A 26,324-nucleotide genomic window follows, 5' to 3' on the forward strand; every position below is an offset into this window, starting at 1 on the left:
AGTTAAATGTGTATAAGCTGTTGGCAAAACTAGTTACTGAAATGAATACGTCTGTCATATCTGGGGGCATTTTACAGTGGTCAGCACTGAAAGGGACAATAGACTGATGCTAAAGTGAAATCATGTAAAATAAGACCAGTGCCTGTAAGGGACTGAGCACTGGAGTTTACAGGAATCGTCCTCTGGGAATTCCAACTATATGTTGTATTGCAGAGCACTAGATTAGCAGTTCTAACCTAGTGTGAATGGGTTATGGGATTTGCAGATATGTATGTTGAGCCCAGTGCTACAATATCTGCTCTGCTCTGAGTGAAATCAACAGGAATTAAGGGAGCCCAGTCACTCCACAGTACAGGTTGCACTTCCCTAAACTGGGACTCTCTGGTCAGAGAGGCCCAGGGACGGGGATTCACCTAGCGGGAAGGTCAGCAGCCCAGAGCCCAGCAGGGCAGGGAGCTGAGACCACAGAAGCCACAACAGGGGAACCAGAGCAAGTGAAGCTGTGTTGGGGCCACCTGGCAGGGGAGCCAGGGCCACAGCCATGACAGCTCAGCAGCCAGCTAAACTGATGCCAGAGGCAAGCAGCCCAGCTGGGGCCAGTGGCAGGGTGGCTTGCCAGGGCTGGAAGTTGAGCCAGTGGCAGGCTGAGGGGGGCCGGTGGCATAGACACCTAATGGTCTTGCAAGAGTGCCAGACCCTGGAGGTCCAACCTGTACCCCCAATGTACTGGGCCCTTTGTTTCTCAGTGTCTTCATAGTATGCATGCACTAAGATCTAGTGGATTATGTTTATAAATAAGTTTCTTTAGAGGATGAACTCTGTCATGTTATTAATACTGCTTTCTTGCCAGGCTTGCAATGGCAATGCACAAGGGTATTGAATGGCAGTACAGATGGAGTGTTAATTGGAGGTTGAATGATCTGTAAACAGACACACACAGGGAATGCTCTACTGAATCTAATGTGGAGATTAGAACTGGCCACTATTTTGGCTTTTATCCAAAAATGCTCCAGGAAATAACAGCAAAAGAGAAAAAAAACTATCCTAATTATGCAAATAAATACTTCTTGTTTTTTCAAAATGTGGGGCTGATCCTGCTACTGTTACTCATGTAGATAAGTTCCTGAACAAAAGAGTATCAAAATCAATGTGAAAACAAAAAAACAGTAAAGTAGCACTTGAAAGACTTACAAAATAATTTATTAGGTGAGCTTTCGTGGGACAGACCCACTTCTTCAGTGAAGTGGGTCTGTCCCACGAAAGCTCACCTAATAAATTATTTTGTTAAAGGGCTACTTTACTGCTTTTTTGTTTTGATAGTGTATAGACTAACACGGCTTTCTCTCTGTTAAAATCAATGTGGTTACTCACAGAGGAGGGTTTTCCCTCTCCTGAGTAAGTGTGGCAGATGGACCCCTTTGTAAATCTTTTTTTAAAGGTTTTGTATGGTGTGACAAGTGGGAACTAGAAGTTTATGAAGCTTAAAGCTGTACTGTGTCCTATACTACTGAAATGCTGTACCAACATTGTACACTGGTTCTGGGGTGACAAACAACCTGTGCATGTTGGAAAGGAGCAGGATGGAAATAAATGTTACCTTTATTTTTTCCATCCATGTGCAGAATAATTTTGTGTTCACCAAGCCATGTGCACTGCCAATACTAAAAAAAAAAAATCTAACTGTGGGTGCTCTGCTAATCATCTGGGCAGTATTTTAATCTCTTCTGAGTGGTTACACAAGCACACAGGATATGGGGGACATGTAGAGTGAGGAATATGAATATCAGGGTTGGTTTTTTTTTTTGCTCTTGTTTATATGTAATAGAGTTCCAATTCAAATCCTCAGCTGCATACATACAGTACCTCTGTATGCGGTCATAATCTAACATGTTGCATGCAAATTAGAATGTAGATCCTACTCTAAAAAGCAAAGACTCTTTGATGAAAATGTACCAGTAGACACTTAGGGCAAAGGACAGTCTCTAATAATTTGACAGCAAGTGACTTGGGGTCCTATGTCTTAAGTTCAAAAAGTGATGTAATGAGTGTCTACGATGCATAATTAAGTCAACCTAACTAACATCGGCATACAGTTGCCACAGTAATTAGGCTCCTAAACCACTTGAAGATCCAAAAATGTATTTTATCACTTCCATTAAACAGTACTATGATAATTAACAACTGAACAGGTCTGTCTAGTTAAAAAAAAAAAAAAAAAGTATAGGTCTATCAGTCTGGATAGTCACCATTTATCTGCAACAGTGTCTTAATCAAAGAACTCATGTGACAGCGGAGGGGAGCCAGGTGTGGAAAGTGATTCAGTACAGTACTATGGAGGCAGATATTTCCAAATCATCATCATCAATAACTGTGGGCTCAGTGCCCGTTGGTGTCTGATGCCTCTCTCACTACTTCCTTCCATCTCTCCCTATCCAGTACATCTTTTAACATTTAGTTGTACTGGCATCAGATTTCATTTGTATTGTTGTTTGACAGTCACCGCATCGACACACATCTGACCAACCCTCCTCCTTCATGCAGGCTTGGGACTGGCATGGAGCTCTCAGTGGCTTCATGGTGGAGTTAGATATTTCCAAAGGTGCATTGTATTTAGGAAACAGTTTGCTTATTGTGTTGCTTAATTTCCAACACATGGTGCAAAAATATTGGATACTCCCCTGGGTGAAATACAAACAGGTGAACTAAGTGCAATCATAGACACTGAATAACACACATTTCAGCAAGCCGTAAACATTTCTAAACTAGGGTTTCTGTGTACAAGCTGAGGGATATTCTGTTGCAAAAGAGCAGTTTGTCATTGAGTTACATAGAATATAAGGAATCAGTTAACTGCTCTACAGAAGTAATGCTGGCATGGTTCCCCCGGTAAAAAGCAAGTGACAGAGGTCCTTGCTCTGGTGGTATCAGCACAGTGTCTGAGAAATTCTTTAACAGCTGGTAGGTCTTGCTTGAGTATTGCTATGTGGAAAGTAGTGTCACCTATAATGAATTTGGAAGCTTTTACTGCCAGCACAACAAACTGTCATCTGCAAATTTTGCAAGGGCATAAGGCTGGCTTCTAATACAGTGCATGCAGCAGTCCATGACTGTTTGTCAAACACACCTGTTTGTCTGCATTTTTGCATGTGAAAAGACCTGTCTCTAAGCATATGGATTTGCAAAATCTGGGTTACAAAGCACTGTATATCCCTCAGAAATCTTTGTGAAGGTGGTTAAGCATAATTTGGGCCTATATTACAACTTGAGCATTAAGGCACAGAAAGACTGACTGATTTGCCAAAAGTCAAATCAGTTACAGATTCAGAAACAGAATCTATATAGAAATAAAACCTCATCTCCAGAGTATCTGAGCATCTAGAACAGTGGTAGGCAACCTGTGGTCAATGGGCCACAGCTGGGCCACAGGGGTTCCACCTGCAGCACATAGAATCCCTGTCTGCTTCCCCCCCCACCACGCACCTCCCAGGCACTGGGGCACTGAAGAACCCAGTACTCTTGACTTCCAGGCTCTGGTCCTTCACTACTAGGCTATGTCTAGACTGCAGGCTTCTGTCCAGAGATCGCCATGGCCAAACAATGCATCTGCTTTCCCGAGACTGCTCTTGGAAAAACATGCGTTCTACCAACATCCCTTGCCTACCTCATGCCACAAGGCAGAAGGGATATCTCAACAGAGGGGGTTTTCCCGACATTTGGCTTCATGTGTTCTGGCCAAATGTCAGGAAAACCTCTCCAATGGAACTCTTGGCAAAAGATATGCAAATTGTGTGTCTTTTGCTGACTGTTCTCAGCAGTTTTGACACAGCCCTGATATTAAAGAAGAGTTTGGTGTTGATTTCAATGGCAAATAGATCAATGCCTCAGCCTACAAGAGCATGATTATAACCCATTATATTTATTGCCCCTTAAGCATAGCGTGTTCATTCTGGCCTGAAAAGCCCAGTTCTGATATGTAAGGCACATTTGAAATGGCTGCTTCAGCAGCAATCTCCTTAAATTCAAACAGGATGAATTATTCAAAATTATTTAAACCAGACATATGGTTTGCCTCAGTAATGTCTACCTTCCACCGTACCCCCTGGCTAAGTTATTAGCCCCTGGCTATTATATAGCATTTTTTGTTGCAGGCAGTATTGGCTTAAATGTATAATGCTGAAGATGTTGAAGATCCACTGGTACAACCCAGTTCTATTTCCCACTGCACAAAGTGTTACAGGCTCTCACAGATACAGTAATTTTAGTTGAAAATTTTAGAGAAGCACATACTGTATTATATTATACAGCACGAGTCCACTTCAGATCCTAGACCCATACAGAAACCCTTTGGCTCTGAAGGAAATCTGCATAACCAAACAACAAACATATGGGTCGTCACCATGGGCAGTGGGTGAAGGCTCACCTGGAGAAGGGAAGCTCCAGCCACACACTTTCTGCTGCAGGCTGCACCCCTTTCACAACTCTCCTTTTATTCCCGCATGGAGCCAAACCCTAGCCTTGAAGAGCCCCAAGCACTTTAGTATCCCCCTGTCCCAGAAGGTGGCATGGCCCCACGCTTCTGGCTGGCCAAAGCAGCTGGAGCCCTGGGCTGCAATGCAGTGGACCCAGCCCTCGCCGGTGGCCAAAGAGTATAGGCAGTTTTGGGAAGGCAATGCCATCCCTTGCGTACATTGCCCATGCTCATGACATTTCTGGCTCATCATTTAAATGGCATAAAATGGGTTTATGTTAATGTGATAGAATGCTGGTCAGAATGTGAACCAGTCTGTCACTTATCTGGCTAGATCAATTCCCTGCAGTTGTTACTGCCTCAGAACACTGTTTTGCAGCTCCTGCAATAAAAAGTCTGTGGACTGACTTTTTAATAGTGTAGGTGGAGAATTCTGTCCCACACTTGCTGCTGCTCATGGAATGATTTCGCTCTATCTGGAATACCCATGGATTAAGTCAATTTTCACATGCACTCAAAAGATAGTTTGCCTGTGAAAAATGCTATATTTTTGGTGAACTGAGAACTGCCTGCTGCTAAGCACCTCTGACAAATTGGAGGTCATTGGCTCATTAAAGATGGCAACTTCTCCAAAATAACACACACACACCTTTTTTGCTGTTAAGGAATGTGAGATGTCAAATGATTTCTCTCCAATTCCCTAGAGATAAGGTTTCATTACAGCTAGTATTGAAAAGTATCTTTTTTAAAAGCTACTTCAAAAATTGTAATAATTTCTTACGATACCTGTCAAATATAAAATAGCCAACATAAAATGAATATAAAGAGCTTTGTTGTCATAAAAGTGTTTCAGATTATTTACTTGAATTAACAGTTATTTGTATTAGCAACCAAAATTCAGGAGAGGTTTGTATTAGTCATTGTACAGACAAAGGGCAAAATACAGTAACTTCCCTAGTAGTCTAAGCAGTCACAGAGCTGAAGAATTAACTCCATTTTGTAGCTGGGGGATTGAGGCACAGAGATTACGACTCAAATGGAATGGCTGCATCTATAGTACAGTCCCCTTTTGAAATGAGAATGCAAATGAGGCAAATTGAAAATGCAAATGAATGCTGATTTACGCATCATTTGCAAAATTTTGTGCGATCTCGCTTCCAAAAGACTCCTTTCAAAACGAAAACAGCAGTGTAGATGGGGTTCTTTTGAACAAAAAAAAAACCCTTTGCAAAAGCCCTCTTATTCCTAGCTTTTTTTCAGGAAGAAGAGTTCTTTCATAAATGGGGTTTTTGTTTGAAAGAACCCCATCTACACTGCTGCTTTTGTTTTGAAAGGAGGCTTTCAGCAGTGAGATCGCACAAGATTTTGCAAACAATGCATGAGATATGTAAATCAGTGCTTCATTTGCAGTTTCAGTTTGCCTTATTTGCATTCCCCTTTCGAAAGAGGCTGTGTCTACACTACAGTTCCCTCTGTGAGAGAGAAGAAATTCAGTTCAGAGCTCCTGAATCCAAGTCCAGTGCCTTAGTCACAAAGCCAGTGTTGTCAGTTCTCATGATTTTGTCATGAGTCTTGTGGTGATTATCATTATCCTTAAAGCAGCTCTAGGGGCTCAAGTGGTTATGGGATGATTTCAGCCTTCATTCTTAAAAGTAAGCAAGAACACACACAATATTTTACATAATCGTGATTTTGAAGCAAATCTCATGATTTTTGGTGAGCTTGAATAATTTTTGGAAGCAAGTGTGTTTACATTCTCATGCTTGGAACAGAATGAAACAATATGTAAAAGTTATGACAGCTTTGCTGTACTCACTGGAAAATCAACATCTTTATTCTACAGCAGTATCTACCTCATGAGAAAAGCATTCACCCTTGCAGCTTGGAACAGCTGAACATCATTCATAAAACAAATAGAATATTGTAAACAGGTGCTTTTAACGCAAGAGCTGGAAATCATAAAGGGTCAGTAACCACAAACCAGACAGATTTGTCTATGCTTTGCTGTATATAGTGATTTAATGCATTGCTCAAAAACTACAAAATTGAAACATTCACTCCTCAGTAAGACTGATCATCACTCTGGAAGCACATTTTCAAACACAGGAATAAAGGACCTGATAGTGGGCGGGGAAGACCCTCATGTAGCCATTCAGGGCATTAAGCTATTTCCTTGACTTCTGTAAACTTTGGATCGGGGTGACAGGATTGCTGGACCCCTGGACAGTGGGTGGGTGCGGGGGGTGGGTAGGGTCCAGGTAGAAGGGAGGGGGCTAGGGCAGCCAGCCATCCAGATTACACAACCCTTCCCTCCATCCCACCACACCCCTGGGAGCTAGCCGGAGCGTTCAGAGAGGGGCTCTGGAGTGTGTTACATGGTGCTCCAGTGTCGATTCCAAAGGGTCTACGGCTCGAGCTGCTGCTGCAGATGAATTCCATTTGCAAGTATGACACACTTAAGTGGGGGCTCAAGAGGGATCTCAGTTATCTTACACATTACAAGCAAAACAAGAAAGCAGTCAAATAGCACTTTAAAGACTAACAAAATAATTTATTAGGTGATGAGCTTTTGTGGGACAGACCCACTTCTTCAGACCATAGCTATACCAGAACAGACTCAATATTTAAGGCACAGAGAACCAAAAACAGTAATCAAGGTGACAAATCAGAAAAAAAATTATCAAGGTGAGAAAATTAGAGAGTAGAGGGGCAGAAGGGGGAGGGGAAAGCCAAGAATTAGATTAAGCCAAGTATGCCAATGAGCCCCTATAGTGACCCAAAAAATTCCAATCTCAGGTCAAACCATGTGTTAATGTGTCGAATTTGTCTTTTATATTCAAATTCGACACATTAACACGTGGTTTGACCTGAGATTGGAATTTTCTGGGTCACTATAGGGGGCTCGTTTGCATACTTGGCTTAATCTAGTTCTTGGCTCCCCCCCCTTCTGCCTCTCTATTCTCTGATTTGCTCACCTTGATTTTTTTTTCTTCTGATTTGTCCACCTTGATTACTGTTTTTGGTTCTCTGTGTCTTAAATATTGAGTCTGTTCTGGTCTGGATATGGTCTGAAGAAGTGGGTCTGTCCCACGAAAGCTCACCTAATAAATTATTTTGTTAGTCTTTAAAGTGCTACTTGACTGTTTTGATAGTATATAGACTAGCACGGCTTTCTCTCTGTTACTATTACAAGCAAAGTTTCCCCACCTTAGAAACGAGCAAGAATAGCAGCCATTCTACTTAATTTAATCTCTCCAGAGGCTCTCTGAATGACAGGTGATTCTTGCCACCCTTTTTTCCCCTCCCTCCTCCTTTCTTCCCCTCTCCCTGCTTTATATTTACCCTGCTCGCTCATTTCTGCTCCACAGTCTGATGAAGTGGGTCTTACCCATGTAAGCTCATTACCTAATAAATAAAATTGCTAGTCTTTGAGGTGCTACAGGACATCTTTTTGTTTTGTTTTGTGAAGCTACAGCCTAATTTGGCAAAAGGCCACATACTCTGCAGCATGTGCGATAAACTTGGTTGAAGAGAGTTTCTTGTTGGCTAAAGATGAACAAAATGAAAAGCTTTTAAAAATTTTATACCAATTTCTTAACTGTGAATTTCCGTGCTCTTTGTGGTTTAAATTAGTAGTGTTAGCCCTTAGTGTAATTCACTAGTTGAATATACTGAACAAAGCACTTGAATACTCAGAATCCCTGGACTTTGTTTACTGGATGTTTGCATGAAGGGTTAGATTCTGCAAGCCATTGCTTTCAGTTGAACTGCTCAGGTAGTAAGATATACATGAGGACCAGAGTCTATCAATCTTAACAAAGTGTGTTCCTCACACTTGCTTTACAACTATCTATGAGGGCATTAATTTAAATTAAAGATGTCATTATCATGAAACTATAATGAAGTTTTCTTAATTCTTTGGAAAATGGCCCTTAGTTTAGACAGCTATATCAATTATATTTTAAAAATGTTGGCATTGGACTTTAAAAGTACAACTCCTCAACAGGAGAGCCTCCACTGCATTTTGTAAACAGCAAGAAAGCACATCACCATTCATTCACCATGAAGCTTAGCATCTATTCAGAGTATCATGTTTTTTCAAAACATGCTCCATTTCTCTCAGCCCCTGTGAAAATCCATAACAATTATTAAACAATGTTGTCACTAAAGAATGATTTAATTCTTACCAAAGCCCTAGCTCTTCAGTCTAAGCCACTTTCTTCTGAACTGAATAAGCCCGTTATGAAGGACATTTTTTGACAAAATAGGCAGCTTTCTTGAGCTGTTCTCATTAAGCATTAACTGCTGTGATACTTTCTAAAGGTGGTGATGATTACTGCCTCAACTAAGAATAGGGTGACCATATCTCCCTAGGCCAAATATGGAACAGGATGACACTAGGTATCACAGTCAAAGCAGGATGGATAGCCACCCTACAAGTAAGGCAGTGGCTGCCCTGTGGAGGCTGCCACCTTATCGCAGTGGGGCGGGGGGGGGCGCTCCCTAGCTGTGAGGGGTCAGCTGCAGCTCCCAGATTCTCCAAGCTCAGGGGAGCTGGGAAGGGAGCAACAGCTGCACTGGTCTGGCTTCGGCTCCCAAGCTGCAGGGAGCCAGATCCATGGCAGTGTGGCTTGGGGAGACAGTAACCAGGTACCAGCTGTGCCCACGTGGCTCCCAACTCCCTGTGGCTTGGGGAGCCAGAAGCCAGCTGCACTGGTCTGGCTCCTGGCTCCCAAGAGCTGCGGGGAGCTGGGAAACGGGCTCCTCCAGGCTCCCCCAAGGTGTGGGGAAATAAGAACTGGGCAGAAGCACATGCCAGTGTGCCTTCCAGCTCCCCATAGATCAGGGAGCTGAGAACCAGGTGGCAGCATGCCGGTGCAGCACCTGGCTCCCCACAGCTCAGGGAGCCAGGCGGCAGCTACACCAGTCTAGCTCCTGGCTCCCCTGAGCTGTGGGGAGCTGGGAACTGGGCTCCTCTTAGTTCCGCCCCACCCTGAGCTGGGGGGAACTGCGATCTGGGCCAGCCACACCAGTGCACGTCCCAGCTCCACATAGCTTGGGGAGCCAGGCAGCAGCTATGCCAATCTGGCTCCTGGCTCCCCAGCCGCGGGGAACCAGGAGCCAGATGCAAATACAGGGCAATGAGCCCCTTTTTAAAAATAAAGTGGGGTGACTTCCTGGTGCCCGAAAGGGGACGTATGGTCACCCTAAGAAAGAATTATTTGTTCAAGGAAAAAAAAACAATACTATATCCGATCCTGCTGTTGGCTTTAGGCCCTACTGAAGCATCATGAAAGCACATCCTAGCATTCTGGGGTGCTACTGCATGATAAAGGTGGGGTATTTACCACACGCATAGCAAATGGTACTACAAAACAGTGGCTCGATTTCCACAAAACAATTAAGTAGAGCTCAGCAAATAATCTGTGGTTTTGATTTGGTGACCAATCTGAAAAGTCAGTACAAGTTGAACCTCTCTAATCCAGAACTCTCTCATGTAGCAAACTCTATAATCCAGCATGATTTTAGTTACACAGACAACCACTTACCAGGGGTGTGGCCAAGTTTCCTGTGATCCCATAAAATTTGTTTCCAGCCACCAGTCCTGGCTCTCAGTGTTCTGTGCTGTTGTTTAGCTGTAATTCACCCCAAATGTTTTCTATGAGCCCAATGAGCAGTGTAAGTGCTGGCAATGTGCTAGAAAATATTGACCTCCCATTGTCCAGCAGATTCTCTTGTCTGACGCTGGTCAATTCCTGAAGGAGCTTCAACTTGTATTATCATGAGTGTAAATCGGTTCCCGTGGCACAAATGTCTGATTTGAACAGCCACTGGTACTACCCACAGCCAGGTGAATACAGGTGGATGGCTGGGGGAGGGGAGAAATTCAAAGGACCTGAGTGTGAAATGTGTAGCGCACTTCAGTGACTAATATGGGAAGAGAGATCCACTTTCAAATATAGATTAAAGATCCCAACATCTTAATCAGTCAATGTTTTACAACAATGTGGAGAAATGCAGTGGAATTTTTGAAGAGCTCTGTGTTGGCCAAACTCTGTTCTGATTGAGTTCAATGGGAGCTTTACCACTGACTTCAATGGAAACTAAACAAAGCCATCACACAGTGCTTTAGAAAATCCCACCGCTGCTGTAGATTGTGGCAGTTCCCTCTTCACCGTCACCACCTCCATGAAAACATTCTCATAAAAAGTAGAATGGACATGTAGAAAAATGAACAATAAATGCCACACTGGAAAAACACTGGTAACCCACATTCCAGTTTTATTGACTGCAGGCAACCTTTATAAAGTCTCAAATAATTAAATTCTGTAACAGTGACATAAAAAACTCAGACCAATTTATCAAAATAATTGTATTCTGAAGATTATGTACATATCATACATTTTACAGTATTACATAAAAAGGTATTTTTATACATAATGTAAATATGGTAATGGGAAAATCCAAAAATACACGTTAACCAAAATATTCCTATGAAATGTAATATATATATAGAGAGAGAGAGAGAGAGAGAACACTTCAAAAATTAGAACTAGTAAAACCATCTTAAAAAGTATAGTTGAGTTAGTAGAAAATGATTTAAATTACATTTATATTAAAAAGTTAAACTAAACATTATTAGTTATGTATCATTAAAAAAGTAAAGTGAAACACACTTTCCTTTATATATTATCACCTTCATGGTTGTAGCTATGGTATGCCTCATTTCCAGAAATGGGACATAGCCTTGGAAATCCAGATTTCCATTCTTCGGGGTTAATTCAAGAGTACCACAATGATTAGATTATAGCCTAACCCCTTTAAATTAAACAAAGGCGTATAACAGTACAAATATTGTATATTTTCATGCACCTCAATTACATTAGTTGTTGGACTTGCATACTGAATATTAACCTACTAGTGCTTACAGTTTTGTCATTGCTTTGTTATTCACCAGCTGAGTACAACAGTATATTCCTTCTGTAAATGTTCATCATTCTTGTGCTGTATATATTTTCAACTGATAAGACTATTCGGATATGCATCTATGTCACAGTATGTAGCCAACTCCCCAGGCATTCTACATTTACTTTACCTGCAGACCATCTTTTATTATCAGTGTTTTCTGTATCTGAAGCACCCTGACACACGTTTCTAACAATTGTACATAAGCAGCTAACAGCTTTGTAGTCTTAAAGTATGTATAGCATTCATGTTTTAAAGTTGTATTGCATCTACACACTGAGACCTGATCCTTCAAATACTTATGCACATGCTTACTTGCAGGCATGCGGATAGTCCCATTAAAGCAAATGAGACGTGCCTAAAAGTTAAGAACAAAAGAATTTCAGGATCGGGGCTTTAGTGTATAATTCTGCTAGCCCTTACTCACACATGACTCATTGAAGGCTATGAAACCCTTTGAGGACCACGGTTGAATAGTTTCAGGCACGAGAGCACTTCCCATATAAGTTACAGTTCAGACTAAATGCTTTTCTCCCCCAAACTCGGGCAATATGAAAGTTAAAATTTATATGAAAAATGCTTTTTTAAAACATTCCGGTATGTCTACACTACAGATATCTTTTGCAAGGAGCCTTTCCGAAACATGTCTTCCGAAAGAACTTCTTTTGAAAGAGTGCATCCACATACACAAAAGCAGATCAAAAGAGTGATCTGCTCTTTCGCAAGAGAGCATCCACACAACTCCCACGCTTTTGAAAGAATGGGCCAGGGATCAAAAAAAAAAATCAGATAGCATGAGGGGTGCTCTTTTGAAAGAAAGGCCCTGAAGAGCATCTATACGTGTTTTCTTTCGAAAGAAGGAACTCTTCCTGAAACAGGAATGGAAGGGCACTTTTGAAAGGAGCACCTCACTCTTTTGACTTACAGTCGAAAGAACACGTGTGTAGACGCTCTGCAGGATCTTTCGAAAGAGCCCCCTTCTTTCGAAAAACTTTCAAAAGAACTTGCTAGTGTAGACACAGCCTACCAGTATTATGAAAATAAGATCCATTCCATTGTCTGTCCTTGTGTTCTTAATATAAAAGAGATGCTAATTCAGAATATCAAAATAGCAATATTCACGTATATGTATGAAAGCACCTAATAGAAAAGTTAAAAAAAAAGGGGGGGAGACAAACTTTGAATTATTGTAATTAAATATCCTTAGAAAAAAAGTTCATTTCAAGCAAGAATCTTGTGTTGAACATGGCCCATGAAACAAAACAGTTACATTTCCCCTCTTCTATGGGCTTTTGCTGCAATGGCACCACCTTCATCCTCCTCCTCTTCCTCTTCCTCATAATTTTCTTCATGACCTTCTTTTGGGTTGTTTTCTTCTTGAATTCCTTGCTCATGGTCTGCACCTTCATTGTGTTTTCCATCAGCCTGGAACAAAACAAAATGGAAGGATTCAGTGAAAGTATATCTACCCATAAAACTTAAAAATACATATTCTATGGTGATTACAGCACATCCCAGAAAACGACTGAGTTAGGGTAAAATTCTGGTGTAGGATAGAAGTTACAGTTCAGAGGAAGTGAGGGCAAAGGTTGCTTTAAGCCACCTAATTCCCAGATGTGCTGGAGGCTGATTTGTCATAAGCCAAAATCTTGGTAGAGATAATGAATGGGGTAGAGGCTGGCCTATGTTGAATGCTTGCAAAGTGGTCTACATAAAGCAGCCTGAAGCTGTCCTATAGAATTCTTTTGCCATGGGAACTATCCCATATCTAGTTCTGGGGTTTTTCATAGGCCTGTATTATGCCACAGAGGCTGCAGTGGGGATGAAAATTTCATCCTCTGCAATCTGATCCTGTGGCAGTTCATGTCAAAAGTTCCACTGAGTTCACAGCAGCAGGATGATACCTTCAGAGAGTCACATTATTAAAGGCGATTATAATGTAAAACTTACATAATCCCATAACCCTCATAAACAACAGAAAAGCACACTGCACGACGCACTACCGATTCAGGGAGAGCTTCTGGGCTGTGTGTTTTGGAGGCCACAGAATAAAATTTGCAGCTCTGATGTGTGTGTGGGAGGGTCGGAGCAAAATTTAAGATCATTTATATAGGTGAAGGCAGGTGAAAATGGAGTGGTTTCATCTGAACCTGGGAGAGTTGGTAAAAGAATTGTAGATGCTAGAGCTGGAGACTCTCCCAGTTGAAAGGATTTTTGCTAGGAACACAGAGTGACGTGTGGCAGGAAGAAGTTAAGACAGAGTCTGAGAGTTGTGCTTAGAAGTGAGCTACGCTCTTTATTGTGTGATGCCTACGACTGTAGCGTTGTTCATGATATCTCAACCTGCTTTTTATTGTACCTACATTTTCATCATTTTCACCATACGGCTCTTCAGCATTGTGTTCTAATTCCTTTTTCTTCTCTTCAGTCAAATCTTCCTGGACCTAAAAGGCACAACCAGACATCTCTGCAAATTTCTGGTTTCCTTTAAAATGAGCCAATGGCAAATATGATCCTAGCAAAACAGAACCTCAGAGTCAACATGTGAGTAATCCCATTGTCTTAAATCCTGTGTATCTTAATCTGTGAAACGCATCTCTGAGATCATTTGAGCATTAACTTTTGTTTATTAAACAAACACAAAGCAACTTACTTTTTTCTGGCTGACCAATATATTCCTAGTTCTTACTGACAGTGCTTGAATACCAGATACTATGCAAAAACTCACAAGTTTCACAACAGACTGCTCACTGCAGAGCTAGGACACTGAATTCTATACCCCTTTGGAGTGAATTCTTGGGTTTGGTCTCCACTGGGGAGTTAAGTCGATTGCAGATACGTAATTCTAGTTACAGCAATTGCATAGCTAGAATTAACTTATCTGCAATTGACTTACCTGGCCATCTACACAGAGGAAGGTCGACAGGAGGCCTCCCTTATTCCTCAAAATATTGAGGAGTACGGGGTCGACTGCTGATCCCAGGTAGTCCAGTTTTGTGCATCTCTACCAGGCGCATGAAATTGAATCTGGAAGATCAACCCTGACCAGGTCTATCTTCCTGATAGTATAGATATACCCGTAGTTCACAATGGTTTAGCTGTATACCATCAGTTGATGTCAGTGGAAGTCATGTGTCCGCCTCCATGCGCAGGTTTATTTTACCCCAGTCTTGCCCACATGATTCCTATCATCATTTTTTTACAGGGGTTAGTTAATGGAATAGCTATAGGATCAAGTGACATGATTTTTAACTGGATACTCTAGTCGCAGGAAAGCTGAAGATTCTATTTTTAACAATATTTCAATGTGTCTTAGTTTCTGACTGCTTGGGCATAGTGAAAAGGCTTGGACTCAACTCAGGTTCCCATGAAGGCCCTTTTACACCACTCCAGCTATGTAAATAGATCTTAAATTATAAGAAAATATAATTTACAGATTTTTTTGTTGCTACAGTAGCATAAAGAGGGTGTGGTAAAAATTAGTCCTTTTTAAAAAAAAAACAAAAACTGTTTCTACCAGCGGCTTGCCAGTACTGAAATGTTTTACGAGTGTCTACAGGAAAATTCATAAGAAGCAGAAATATGAAGTTCCTTACTCTACTTTGGTCATATACTTGGACGCACTTGCTGGAACAAAGACTATCACTAGGAATAGGAGAGTCAATAGCAGATTAGTTGCTAGCTCTGGTGCCCAAGGGCCTCAGAAAAATGGGCACCGCTGTGCCCTGACCCACTTCCATGTGAGGGAGTACAACATGTCACTTCTGGGGCTGTTGCGGGGAGGACCTGCTAATTACAGGAGTAAAAAGTGGGGCCCGACATAAAAAAATTTGCTCATCCGAAGCTAGAGGATTGTGTCTCTTTTTCCTAACTTGTCATTGGCTTAATCGTTTCAGTAACTACATAATTAAGCTAAAAATTAAACATGAAATTAATGGACTCCTGTACATCAGCATAAGTACTTGAAGGAAAAAATTACAATTGAAGTGTTACATCAACGGCAAGGGAGAAGTGATGAATACTTCCCATCTTTTATGAAGTCAGAAAAAAGACACTTTTTAAATTTTATAAAACTCACTGACAGTCAAAGTGAACTGAGATTTGTTGTTCTACCACCTGAATTCCACATGTACTTTATGCTCTTTATTACCTCCTCCTCTCCCTCTTCTTGGTACTGTTCATCCACATTATCTTCTTGCTGGTCAGGATTTCCTGCCATCTTCAGAAACAGAATGGAAACGTGCTAGTAATGCAGATTGTTAGAGCTACTTGCTGCAACTAAAATCTGCTATATTCCAACATATTAATGCACAAAATTTGTAGAACATCATTAACATTAGACTGGTTACCTCCTTTACATTAATTTAAATTAAAATAAAAGACAGCAGACTGTTTATAATGAAATCATGGCACAACACAAGTCAGACTACTAAAAACATACAAACAATTAGACTCCCTGCCTGCCATAAGAAGTTCACAGTCTAATACAGTGATGGGCAATAACAAAGCAGTGGCCTGCCAGGGTTAGTCCCTCGCATGCTGTCGCTGCTATATTTAACTGCGCCTTCACAGGTATCAGATGATTGCAGTTCTCGTAGGCTGCACATCATCATTTGTGGGCAATCTGTGGAGCAGACTGGGACACTGCTTCCCGTTGCTCTGATTGGCCACAAACAGCAATCTGCAAGTAACGAGAGCTACAATCACTCGACGCCGGTGCAGGTAAATATAGAGCTGGGATCTGCTGGGGATTAACCCTGGAAGACCAGATCCGGCCCCTGGTCTAGTGGCAAATACAAGAGGTAGGATAGAATGGAAAACACAGAGGAGAAAAAAAAATACCAGGCTGATTATTCTGACATCACAGAAAAGCTTTTCATGAAGTATATGAGTAAAAGACAGGACAGTGGCTTGGAAAACTCGAATGGGAAGTTGTTCATGCAGTGTACAAGGTGACATGTGATGGTAGCAAAACCAGGCATTGAGCCTGGCAGTGGAATGAGGAGGGTTAGAGACAAAGTCAAACAGTTCTGTAGTTTTACCTGTGTGTGCTGCATATAGTATAAAAAATGACCATTAAATCAAACAAACCAACAAAGTTCGGTCTCTTGGTAACAAAGTTTGAACATTTGTTACCGTTCTTCCTCGCACAGCATCTTTAGCACACCCATTCTCAACCTAGCTGTAAATATGTACACACAATTGTAGGAGAGCTACAAATGTTTCCTTTTATCTGCTCACCACTAAATGTTCTTCCATCTCAGGATTCTCCTGCTTGTGATTATTTTGTTTGTGCTGCTCAGTCTCGTCTGGTAGATTCTCTTCTCTCTCCTGTTCAGCTTCTTCAAACTCATCCTCTCCCTGATTGTTAGGATCATCGGCTGGGTTAACATCTTCCATAACTGCCTTCTGCAATTTTTACAAGGGTGTATCAGAGACACATTTGTCTCAGCAAATCCAGTTGTTATATTAATAGTTACTTCAGGGCTAATCCAGTGCCCACTGAAGCCAACAGGAGTTTTTGAATTGGCTTCAGTGGGCACTTAATCAAAACCTTAGTGGTTATGAAAAGTGGCAGATTTGCAGCACTGGAAGTAAGTACGTCAGCTCTGAATAAGGATACAACTGTGATGTGCACATCTGTCTACTAGAAACTAGACTGAGCGTACCAACTCATTTCACAGAGGATAGTGCAAGGTTTTCGGTTACTGATGTTACAGCAAGCGATAATGCACAGCTCTGTTAAGGCAGCAAAGACAGGTCAGCAGAGTTAAGTGTCAAACTCTGATTGGGCCTGACTCCATGTAACTCACAAAAGTTGTTCTCTGTACTACATGGCTGTATACTGATCTGACCCACACTTGTATCAATTACTAAAAGGAGAAAATGCCTGAAATCTCCTCAATCTTTGCTATTCAATAAATGCTCTTCCTTCTTTTACATTCATTATCCATTATCAACCTGTAGATTAAATACCTCAGCTACCAAAAGATTGGTAACATCTCTAGGCTAATAAATATCCTTCACTTTAAATATGTCACACAATCTAGTCTACTAAACAGAAATGAAAGCATGCAAGATCACAGAACTGAACCAACTATATAATATAGAACTGGATTCTCCGCACCTCCCTAAGTGGCATCTGCTGTCCCAGAAAGCCGATAAAATGTGCGTTTATTTCTTTTGTATCTGAGTATTCCCGGAGCAAGTCCCAAAAGTGTCAAAATCCTCATGCAGGATTGCACCAGAAGCATCGATCTGGCATGTTGAAGGCATTCTGTCTACAGGGCAGGGGGAGGTGAATGGGATAGAGGGTGACAGACTTGTCAGGCCCCTGGGCAAGAAGGGTAGGGGGCTGATGCCATGCTTAGGAAGGGGCACAGTCATGGGTGGAAGGGGCAGGGCAGGGGGCAGCTAGCACTCAGCATTTTCCAGACCATGCCATGGCAGCTCTCTGGCAGTAATGTAAGGTTGCAGCAGCCACAGGCCCTTTTTGAATCTCTGGGTTCCAGGACAGTTGCCCCCTTTGCCTGCTTTCTTAGCCCACTGGTAGGCCTGATGCTATCTTTCAACAATGAAGACCCTGCTAATTTATAACAAAACAAATATAATTAAATGAAGAATTTTAATTGTGTACAGGATCTTATTTCAACAGCCAGATTTGTCTTACCGCTGGCTCGTCCGGCTGCTGATTCTCTGTTTGATGCTCTGGTTCTTGCTGCTCATTTGCATTAATCTGATCTTCCACTTCTTCAGCTTCATCTTGATGCTGATTGTCCCTTTCATACACTGACAAAATTAATTATTAGTATGAGTATTATAGTAGCTCCTGGAGTCCCCAACTTAGAAAACAACACCATTATGGTAGCTATGCCTAGTAGTCTGTGACCTGAAGAGCTTAAGATACAAATAAACAAGACAGAAGCATACTGTCTTCATTTTAATGATGGGAAACTGAGATACAGAAAAATTAAGTGATTTGCCCAAATTCACATTGGAGTTTTGCTGCAGAGCCCAGAACTGAATCCAAATCTCTTCAGGCCTGTCTAGTGCCTTCATTACAAGCCCATTCTTCCTTTTCTCTGCATGTTATCATAATTACACCCATATCTTAGGCAATATAGCCACACACACACACAAAAAAAAAACCAAATCAACCTTAAAGTCTCTGATTTTAATTGTAAACAAAATACAGTATGCTCTTATTTTTATCCAAAACAGATACACAGGTTGAACCTCTTCAGTCTGGCACACTCAGGACTTGACTGGTGCCAAACAAGAGAATTTGCTGGACTAAAGGATGTCAATATTATCTAGCAGCAATACCAAATGGTTCCACTGCTTACTGGGCTCTTAGAAGACATTTGGGGTAAATTACAGCTAATTAACTGCACATTAAACTATTAAAATCATGCTGGATTACAGATGTTGCTGGACAAGAATGTGCTGGACTAGAGAAGTTCAACCTGTACTTATTTCTGAAGGGATGAGACAACTGGACATTGAAGACAGTGAAAAGAAAAAAAGAATTCAGTCTCACCTCCATCCTCTTCATGGATAGCTTGACCCTCTTCTCCTTGTACAATATCATGGTCCATATTCTCATAATGACCTTGTTGGCTAAACAATTATATGCAAAAATACAGTCTCAGTTTCACAGAGACAGTTGTGACTTTTTAAAAAAGGATTTCCAGGTTAACATTACTTTTAGCTAAAGTTTTTCCATTAGCATTTTAAAAGGAAATATACATTGTGGAACATGACAATTTTGTGTAGGATACCTTATTAGCCTTTGCATGTTTCCCAAACTACCAAAATGGTGCTTAGTACTTTCTTATTTGGGAGGCTGTTACAAGGACACAATTTAGTGTCTGTACAGTGCTCTGAAAATGTGGAGGGCTAAGAAATGAAATCAGAGTCTAGTATTCAAAATGCTGTGTAATAAAGGTCTTCACATTTCAAAAGCTGAAAATTATCATTGTACAGCACGGCTGACAGGTAGCCACTGCTGGCGTGAACAATAATCAGGTAGCACAAAGCAAGCCACATAAATGTGCTAGGTAAAAGAATGTATAAATGTCCAAGACACTTGGCATGTACTTGGGGCAGTAAGCCTCTCTCACTGCTCCCACCTCAACAACTACCCTCTACTTTTAGTGCACTAGCTTGATGGCAGCTAGCCGGGTATGTCTCCTTGAACTGTGATTTACACCAGTGTGTAGGCATATCCCAGGAAACCGAGAGCGCAGACCATAGCACACGTGTAAGGGCAACTGTTAACCTTAGCTGGTTTTTGTACTGTTCTTCTCCTTGTTCAGCCTGTCTCTGTAGTGCAAGCTCCTTTTCCTGAAGCTGCTGCTGACGCAATAATTGCCCTTTCAGCCTCTGCTGGTGTAGAGATTCCTGATGTTCCCTTAGCCGTTTGGCTTCCTCAACTCTTTGGGCTGCCAGTTGCTGCTGTTCCAACTGTTCTTCATAGGCCAGTTTGTATCTTTTAGTTACACTTTGTGTGACAATTTCCTGTGGGAAAAACGTATCTGAATATATACACTTATGAACCTGTATTCTTGGGTACATACTTCCCTTCACGATTGGAATGACATTCTTGGCAGAACTTCTACCAGCAATAGACAAGCAAAAACCACTCATGGCAAAAAAGGAATGGCTGTGAGAAGTGGGGAACTATGCAGGCAATATGCAGATCAGATGGAGAACAGTGTATAAATACAGGTTGAGAACCCCTCTCATCCGGCACCCTTGGGACCTGACTGATGCTGGACCATGGGAGGTCAGTACTCACTACCACATCGCCAACACTTCCACTGCTTACTGGGGTTTTAGAAGGCATTTAGGGGTAAATTAGAACTAAAAAACACAGAACACTGAGAGCCAGGACTGGTGGCTGCAAGCAAACTTTATGGGATCATAAGAAACTTAGCCACACCCATGATAAGTGGTCATCCAACTAACTAAAATCACGCCAGATTATGGATGTTGCTGGATGAGAAAATTCCAAATTACAGAGGTTCAATCTGTAAGAGTAACCCTTGTTATCATGGAGTCAAACTTAATATACCCTAAATACATCGGAGCTACTCAAGCAGAGTCAGGTAAATGGCACATCTTAAAAGCATTACCACAATACAGCCATTGTGCAATTTTTTGTCATTGCAGCCAAATCATAGTCTCCTATATTACTATGTCCCTGCTGTTTTGGTCTGGACAAAGTTCTTCCATAATAGTATGATGAATTTATTGGACGGATAAGTGCAGACAGGGACAAGGATGAGACTAATAAATTATTTTTTCTGCTTGAAACTTGACTCAGAATATAAAATTCCATATCTTACTGTTTCCACTTAAAGCTTCACAGCTTGCCCTTGCTGTATATTAATCTCCTTTGCTCCCTAGGCATGCTCATCTTTTTTAAAATGCTTGGGCAAAATATTAGCAAACACTTGAATGAAGAGTGTTTACTGGACTAATACCAATGACCAAATTGCAAAGAGAGCCCCACCCAAGCCTCAGAAGCAAACATCCCCCTCCCACAATCTCCAAACTTTAGACATTGTCTAATTTTTGCAGCTACAGTTATTCGCAAGTGGAATTAATGTCACTTAGACACTTACCTCCAAATCAAAAAGCACTTAAATCTTGTCTTTAACTCTAAAAATACACTTTGGCTATGGTTACACTACAGCACTCTGTTGATGGAAGTCACAGCTGGAAGCGATTTCTGGACAAAACTTCTGATCACAGAGTTCAGCCATCCACAAAAGCCAACTGGAAGAGTAGCGTACTCTGCTCTGACTGCTCAGCCACTCTCTCAACAAAACAGGCACCCAGAAGTAAAGCAGACAGAGCTGCCCATTGTTCTAGATGCACTGCCTGTCCAGAGAAGGCCCCCCAAGAACATCCACACACCTTTACTGTCTACATAATCTGTCGCAGCAGCGTTATACTTCATGGCTGAGAGGCAAAACACTGCTGGCAAAAGTGCTGAGTTTTGTCAACAAACTGTCAATGTAACACATTTTGTGTGTGGACATTCCACCAGTTGTCAGCAAAACTTGCTTGTGTAACCATTGCCTTAGAGTCCCAGCCATTTAAGTGCTGTGTTTTAAATGCTGCCTTACTGCTCAACTGCCTTCAAATCCAAACGATACTAATTACACCTGCAACCAACTGCATATACCAAGCAGGGACTGCAGCTGACAGAGGCCAGAAAGGACGGCAATTTTTAAAACGAGTGGTTCAGTAAATTAAAGGCAAGAAGAGAATCCTGCACCTCAGAGTGAATGTGATCATCCAGCACATTGGCTGCTGCTCCTTTTTGTTCCCCTTCTTTCCATTCATGTTCCTCTGGTGCTTGATCCTGTTCTTCCACCAAGTGCTCAGGTTGCCCTGCCTGCTCCATTTCCTCCTCTTCAAGTTCCTTTCTACGCTCCTCTTCAACTTGGTCCATGTGTTGTTCTTCATCTTCTCCTGCTTCCTGTTGCTGCTGAATATTCAGTTCTTTGTGAGAGTGACCTTCATGTGTTTTTCTTCCCAAATGTAAACGATCATCTCCATCCTCTCTCCTCTTGGAATTTATTTCTTCCCTTTCCCGTGGACTCCCCTCATTCTGGGGTACCTGGGTGAAATGAAATATTAATTCCATGACATTACAAAGATGTCCATGACACAATAAAAACCTCTGCATAACTTCCATAAAGGCTTAGCATTTTGTAATGTTCATAAAAGAAAACATCCACCTGTCTATTCCCATCAGTGATTAGGTCTGATAATCACTCCAGCCATCTGTCATGTAGGCCTCGGCATGAAATCCAAGTAGCAGCTAGACATCTGTTTATCTATTTGTAGGTATAAACAGAATCATCTTTATTGATAAGTGGATCCACATTAATTGTTGGCGCAAGAGAATATGCTTTATTTAGGGCACAAATATGAGCCTGCAGAAAGCAGTGGTTGCTGAATATCTAAACCATAATTTATAATGGTCTCAGATTTGGTTATGTCCCAGAAAATGCTACTGGTGTGATTTCCAACCTCACTCATGATGACAAGCACATTATTCCACAAGTAGAGTTCTACTGAAGTCTTTGACAACTTGTGGAGTCCTAAGCAAAAATAGCATACATCAACTGTCCTCTGCAATAAAAATTAAAGTCCAGATTCTGATACATTTACTTGTGGTGAGAAGAATTTCGCTCGATGACCAGAACATACTGGGTATCAGAATCTAGTCCTTGGATCTATGCAACTAACACACAACAACATGAAATAACTCAGTCCACTTTTACTCTAAAATGAAGCCTAAAGATATTTGCCTTCCATTTTTTTTAGGCTTAGGAGAATTAAATTTTTATAATGTCAATGGATAATATTGATGTTTATTTTACAGCCTGTTTTCAATTTTTATCAACATGTACTGAATTTTCAGGTTTGCACAAAATTTGGGATTTCACACAATTACTTAATGACAGATGCTGACCGTTAATGGAAATATGTTTTCATCATTTTGTGTGTACTATGAAATCAACACGTACTGGTATTTAAATGTAATTCCTCCTAGCTCATTTGTTTTCATTCAGAAATATTTAGTCGCAATTTGCAGAGATCCAAAAAAAGAGCTCTTCCCCAGATTTTACATTTAAACCTGCACTTTTCATGCAGCTAAGAAAATTTCAGTTGTAAAATACTGAAGATACATTGAGCTCTTCCAAATTTGTGTTTCAACCAAAACTGTCTAGCAAATTCAATCAGAGTTTGCAAATCATTTCAGTCTAATCAAATCTGCATTTTGGGTCCAAAAAGTTTTGTCCAAAAAATGTCAAGCCCTAATTGAAAATCATCAGGGAAAATAACTGCTGTAGCAGCCAATGATTTTCACCTCTTTTTGCTCTTCAGCTGCATTCTTCTCATGCACTGGGAGGTTGCTATTTGGAGGTGTTGCTGCTGCCACTGCTGCCTCCTGTGGAACATTTGGCTGCTCTAATTTCTCAGGTTGTCGAAAACTTGGCATTTTGTTGAGTGTATCCTTCAGTTGTCTATATTCTTCTACCTGGGACTAAAATTGAAATATACCCACTGTACTACCTGAGATAAGCATATGATTAAAATACACTCACAAATACACCGAGCGATTCTGTTGGCACAATGTATGTAGAGAATCACTCCACACGCACATCACATCAGACATCAAGATTCTAAGACTGGTTGCTTCCATGCATTAGACAGCCTTGACTCAATGCATATTCATCAATCACAAGGAACATGCAAATAGCAGGCACCCAGGAAAATCCCCTACAGCACAGATATGGCGATTACTTTTTCATGCCAGGCAGAAGAAGAGCTGAAGTGAATGATTAAATTTTTCTTTGCACATTTTAAAATGAAAGAAACAGAGCACCATGGAACGTTTCCCATCTGCTCAGTAGCAAGAGATGCAATTTTTTGGAAACAGTAATCATGTTTTTTATACAATAAAGAGTCACAAGTGATAAAAACTCTTAGCTATCTTCAACCTTTAGACAACTGTTACCAGTAGACACGAGCAAATGTGAGGAAAATAAATAAAAAAAAAATCAGTCATGCTGGTGTAACTTTAATGGAAAACACCACACTTCCACTGGTTGAAGGGAATGAGTGGGAAGGGAAAAGATAAATTTAGAGCTGTTAAACATCCCTTCACGCCGCAAAGTAAGATGGCAGGGATCCACTTCCTTGCAACTGGAATGATGTTTTTCAGGTCAATGGAAGGTCGGTTCGTTTTCAGCAATCGAAAACGTCCATGCTGGACGTTCAGGCAGGACTGGAAAACTTTTTGGAAGCCATTACCCATAAAGCAAAAACCATTCAACTCAGAAAGCAGGATATGGTCAGATGGGACATCTTTCATAATCAATTACATCTATCATACATGAAAGGCAGTGCCTAGCATTGCAGCTTACCATTTCTATTATCACCCCTCCACCTTCTCCTGTTCAACTTCCCCACTCCTTGTTTTAAGATTTATAACTCTGTGGGAAAACATTTAACACTATTTGGAGCTAAAACTGGTCACACAATCACCCAACTTTAAACAACACTTAAAAATTGCTCAGAACATTCTTACTGTTTTAGGGGAATATCACATTCTCTGCGTACATCTATACTTACTGGAAGATCAAGGGTCGATCTTCTGGGGCTCGATTTCGCGTGCCTAGTGGGGACGCACTAAATCGAACCATCAGTGTTCGACAGTTGATCTTGGTGGTACTCATTCTCGCAAGGAGTAAGGGAAATCAAGGGGAGGGTTTCTCCAGTCGACCTTCCTCTGTGAGGACAGCCTGATACATTGTTCTTAGATACATTGATTCCAGCTATGCAGTTGTTGTAGCTGGAATTGCATATCTAAGATTTACTTTAAGGTCTAGTATAGACCTGCCCTCTGTTACACTTGTGAGAAACCACAGACTGGAAATACATACAAAGAAATGATTCAAGTTTTTCTTTTGAAGAAGAAAAAACTCCAAAACTGTTTTGGTAATTTAAAAAAAACAAAAACAAAAACAACAAATTAAGGTTTAGCAACTGGCAACAGTGCACAGCCAGTAACTGCACAGGTCTCTGTACTTGATATAATATCATAACAATCAATAGTACAGCAGAAAGACATGATGCATCATACCAATGTATAATATTGATACAAAACAAAATCCACAGTGCTATAGATTGATATGATGCACTATGTGACAAGAGCTCTGAAATCAGATGCACCTCAAAGCATCTTCAAACACTATGCCATCGATTAAAATGAACAGGCCTAAAAGCAAAGCAGAATGTTAAGTAATTACAAGTATAACTTTTCTCTCTCTTTCCCCCAGCCGCTGCATGACTCATTGGAGTCCCTGATTATGCATTGTACAGAAAAGATTAAAGACATTGTTAACTACAGTCCCTAGATAAAACTGGCATTAAGGGTCTTAAACATAAAGGTTATCCCTGCCTCTGGATTTTCTTGCCCCTTACTGCCATGTAGAGAAATTACTATACACAGGACATTCTTAATAGTGTTTTAAGTTCCTTCAATTCAGGACTCTAAGGTTGATGCTTTGCTCCATCCCATCACATAAATCATTCCAGGCTAAAGTTGTTAACCAAGGTCGAAGGCCATGTCTACACTTAAAACAAAAGGTTAAATTAAGGTATGCAATTCCAGCTATGTTAATTATGTAGCTGGAGTTGATATACCTTAATTCGGGCTTCCATACCATCTTTGTTGAGGGAGGTCAAAGGAAGCGTTTGTTCCTGTTGACTTCTGTTACTCGTAACGAGGGGCAAGAGCACTGGTGCCAACATGGGCATTCTGTAATTTGATTTAGCGCATCCCTACCAGGCACACTAAATCCAACTCTGGAAGATCAAGCACAGCAGCGTCAATCTTTTTGGAATTGTAGATTTGGCCTCAGTCTAAAGGGAATTAATACTGGCATGTAAAATTGAGTTTATAAAACTTACAACTTTTCTAAAGAAAAGCTATAGAAGTCCACATGAACTGATTTAAAGATTCAGGTCACAAATACTAGTGTAGTGTTGGCTGCAGATATCCATATGTCCAATAATGATGGGGTGCTTTTTTGAATAGTTGATGTGATTAGTACTGCTAAGAGTCTTCTTCAGCAAGCTTGCAAGAAAATCTACAAAAACTTAAGTACTGTCTGTTACTTTCAGAGAACTCCCAAGAACACTTGTGTGCATCCTCTATTTAATAAACTGAATGTAACATTATATATGTGGACAGATTAAGACTAAAGACAAGTGAGTAAAGGCTTAGTGTTTAAGAAGATGAACCAAAGTCCAGTGAAATCAATGAAAAGTTTTCCATTAGCTTCAGTAGATCTTGTAT

At 40.9% G+C, this 26,324-nt stretch overlaps 1 protein-coding gene across 2 annotated transcripts in view; it reads right to left on the reverse strand.

Annotated features, from left to right (window-relative positions):
* Window positions 1-10,743: 10,743 nt before the first annotated feature.
* GOLIM4 (golgi integral membrane protein 4) overlaps window positions 10,744-26,324 on the reverse strand; it is a 51,858-nt gene continuing 36,277 nt past the window's right edge. Inside the window, exons 8-16 of one of the 2 annotated variants that reach the window (XM_075003917.1) lie at window positions 23,328-23,504; window positions 21,723-22,067; window positions 19,716-19,954; window positions 18,975-19,054; window positions 18,105-18,223; window positions 16,676-16,843; window positions 15,585-15,653; window positions 13,798-13,878; window positions 10,744-12,859 (exon numbers count right to left, since the gene is read on the reverse strand). In XM_075003917.1, the coding sequence (XP_074860018.1) occupies window positions 12,701-12,859; window positions 13,798-13,878; window positions 15,585-15,653; window positions 16,676-16,843; window positions 18,105-18,223; window positions 18,975-19,054; window positions 19,716-19,954; window positions 21,723-22,067; window positions 23,328-23,504 (1,437 nt within the window). In that variant the 3' untranslated portion in view covers window positions 10,744-12,700. The remainder of the gene's footprint in view (window positions 12,860-13,797; window positions 13,879-15,584; window positions 15,654-16,675; window positions 16,844-18,104; window positions 18,224-18,974; window positions 19,055-19,715; window positions 19,955-21,722; window positions 22,068-23,327; window positions 23,505-26,324) is intronic. The other variant, XM_075003919.1, reaches the window with a different exon arrangement.

This window comes from Carettochelys insculpta, chromosome 10 (assembly GCF_033958435.1).
Source record: "Carettochelys insculpta isolate YL-2023 chromosome 10, ASM3395843v1, whole genome shotgun sequence".
Taxonomy (NCBI): domain Eukaryota; kingdom Metazoa; phylum Chordata; order Testudines; family Carettochelyidae; genus Carettochelys; species Carettochelys insculpta.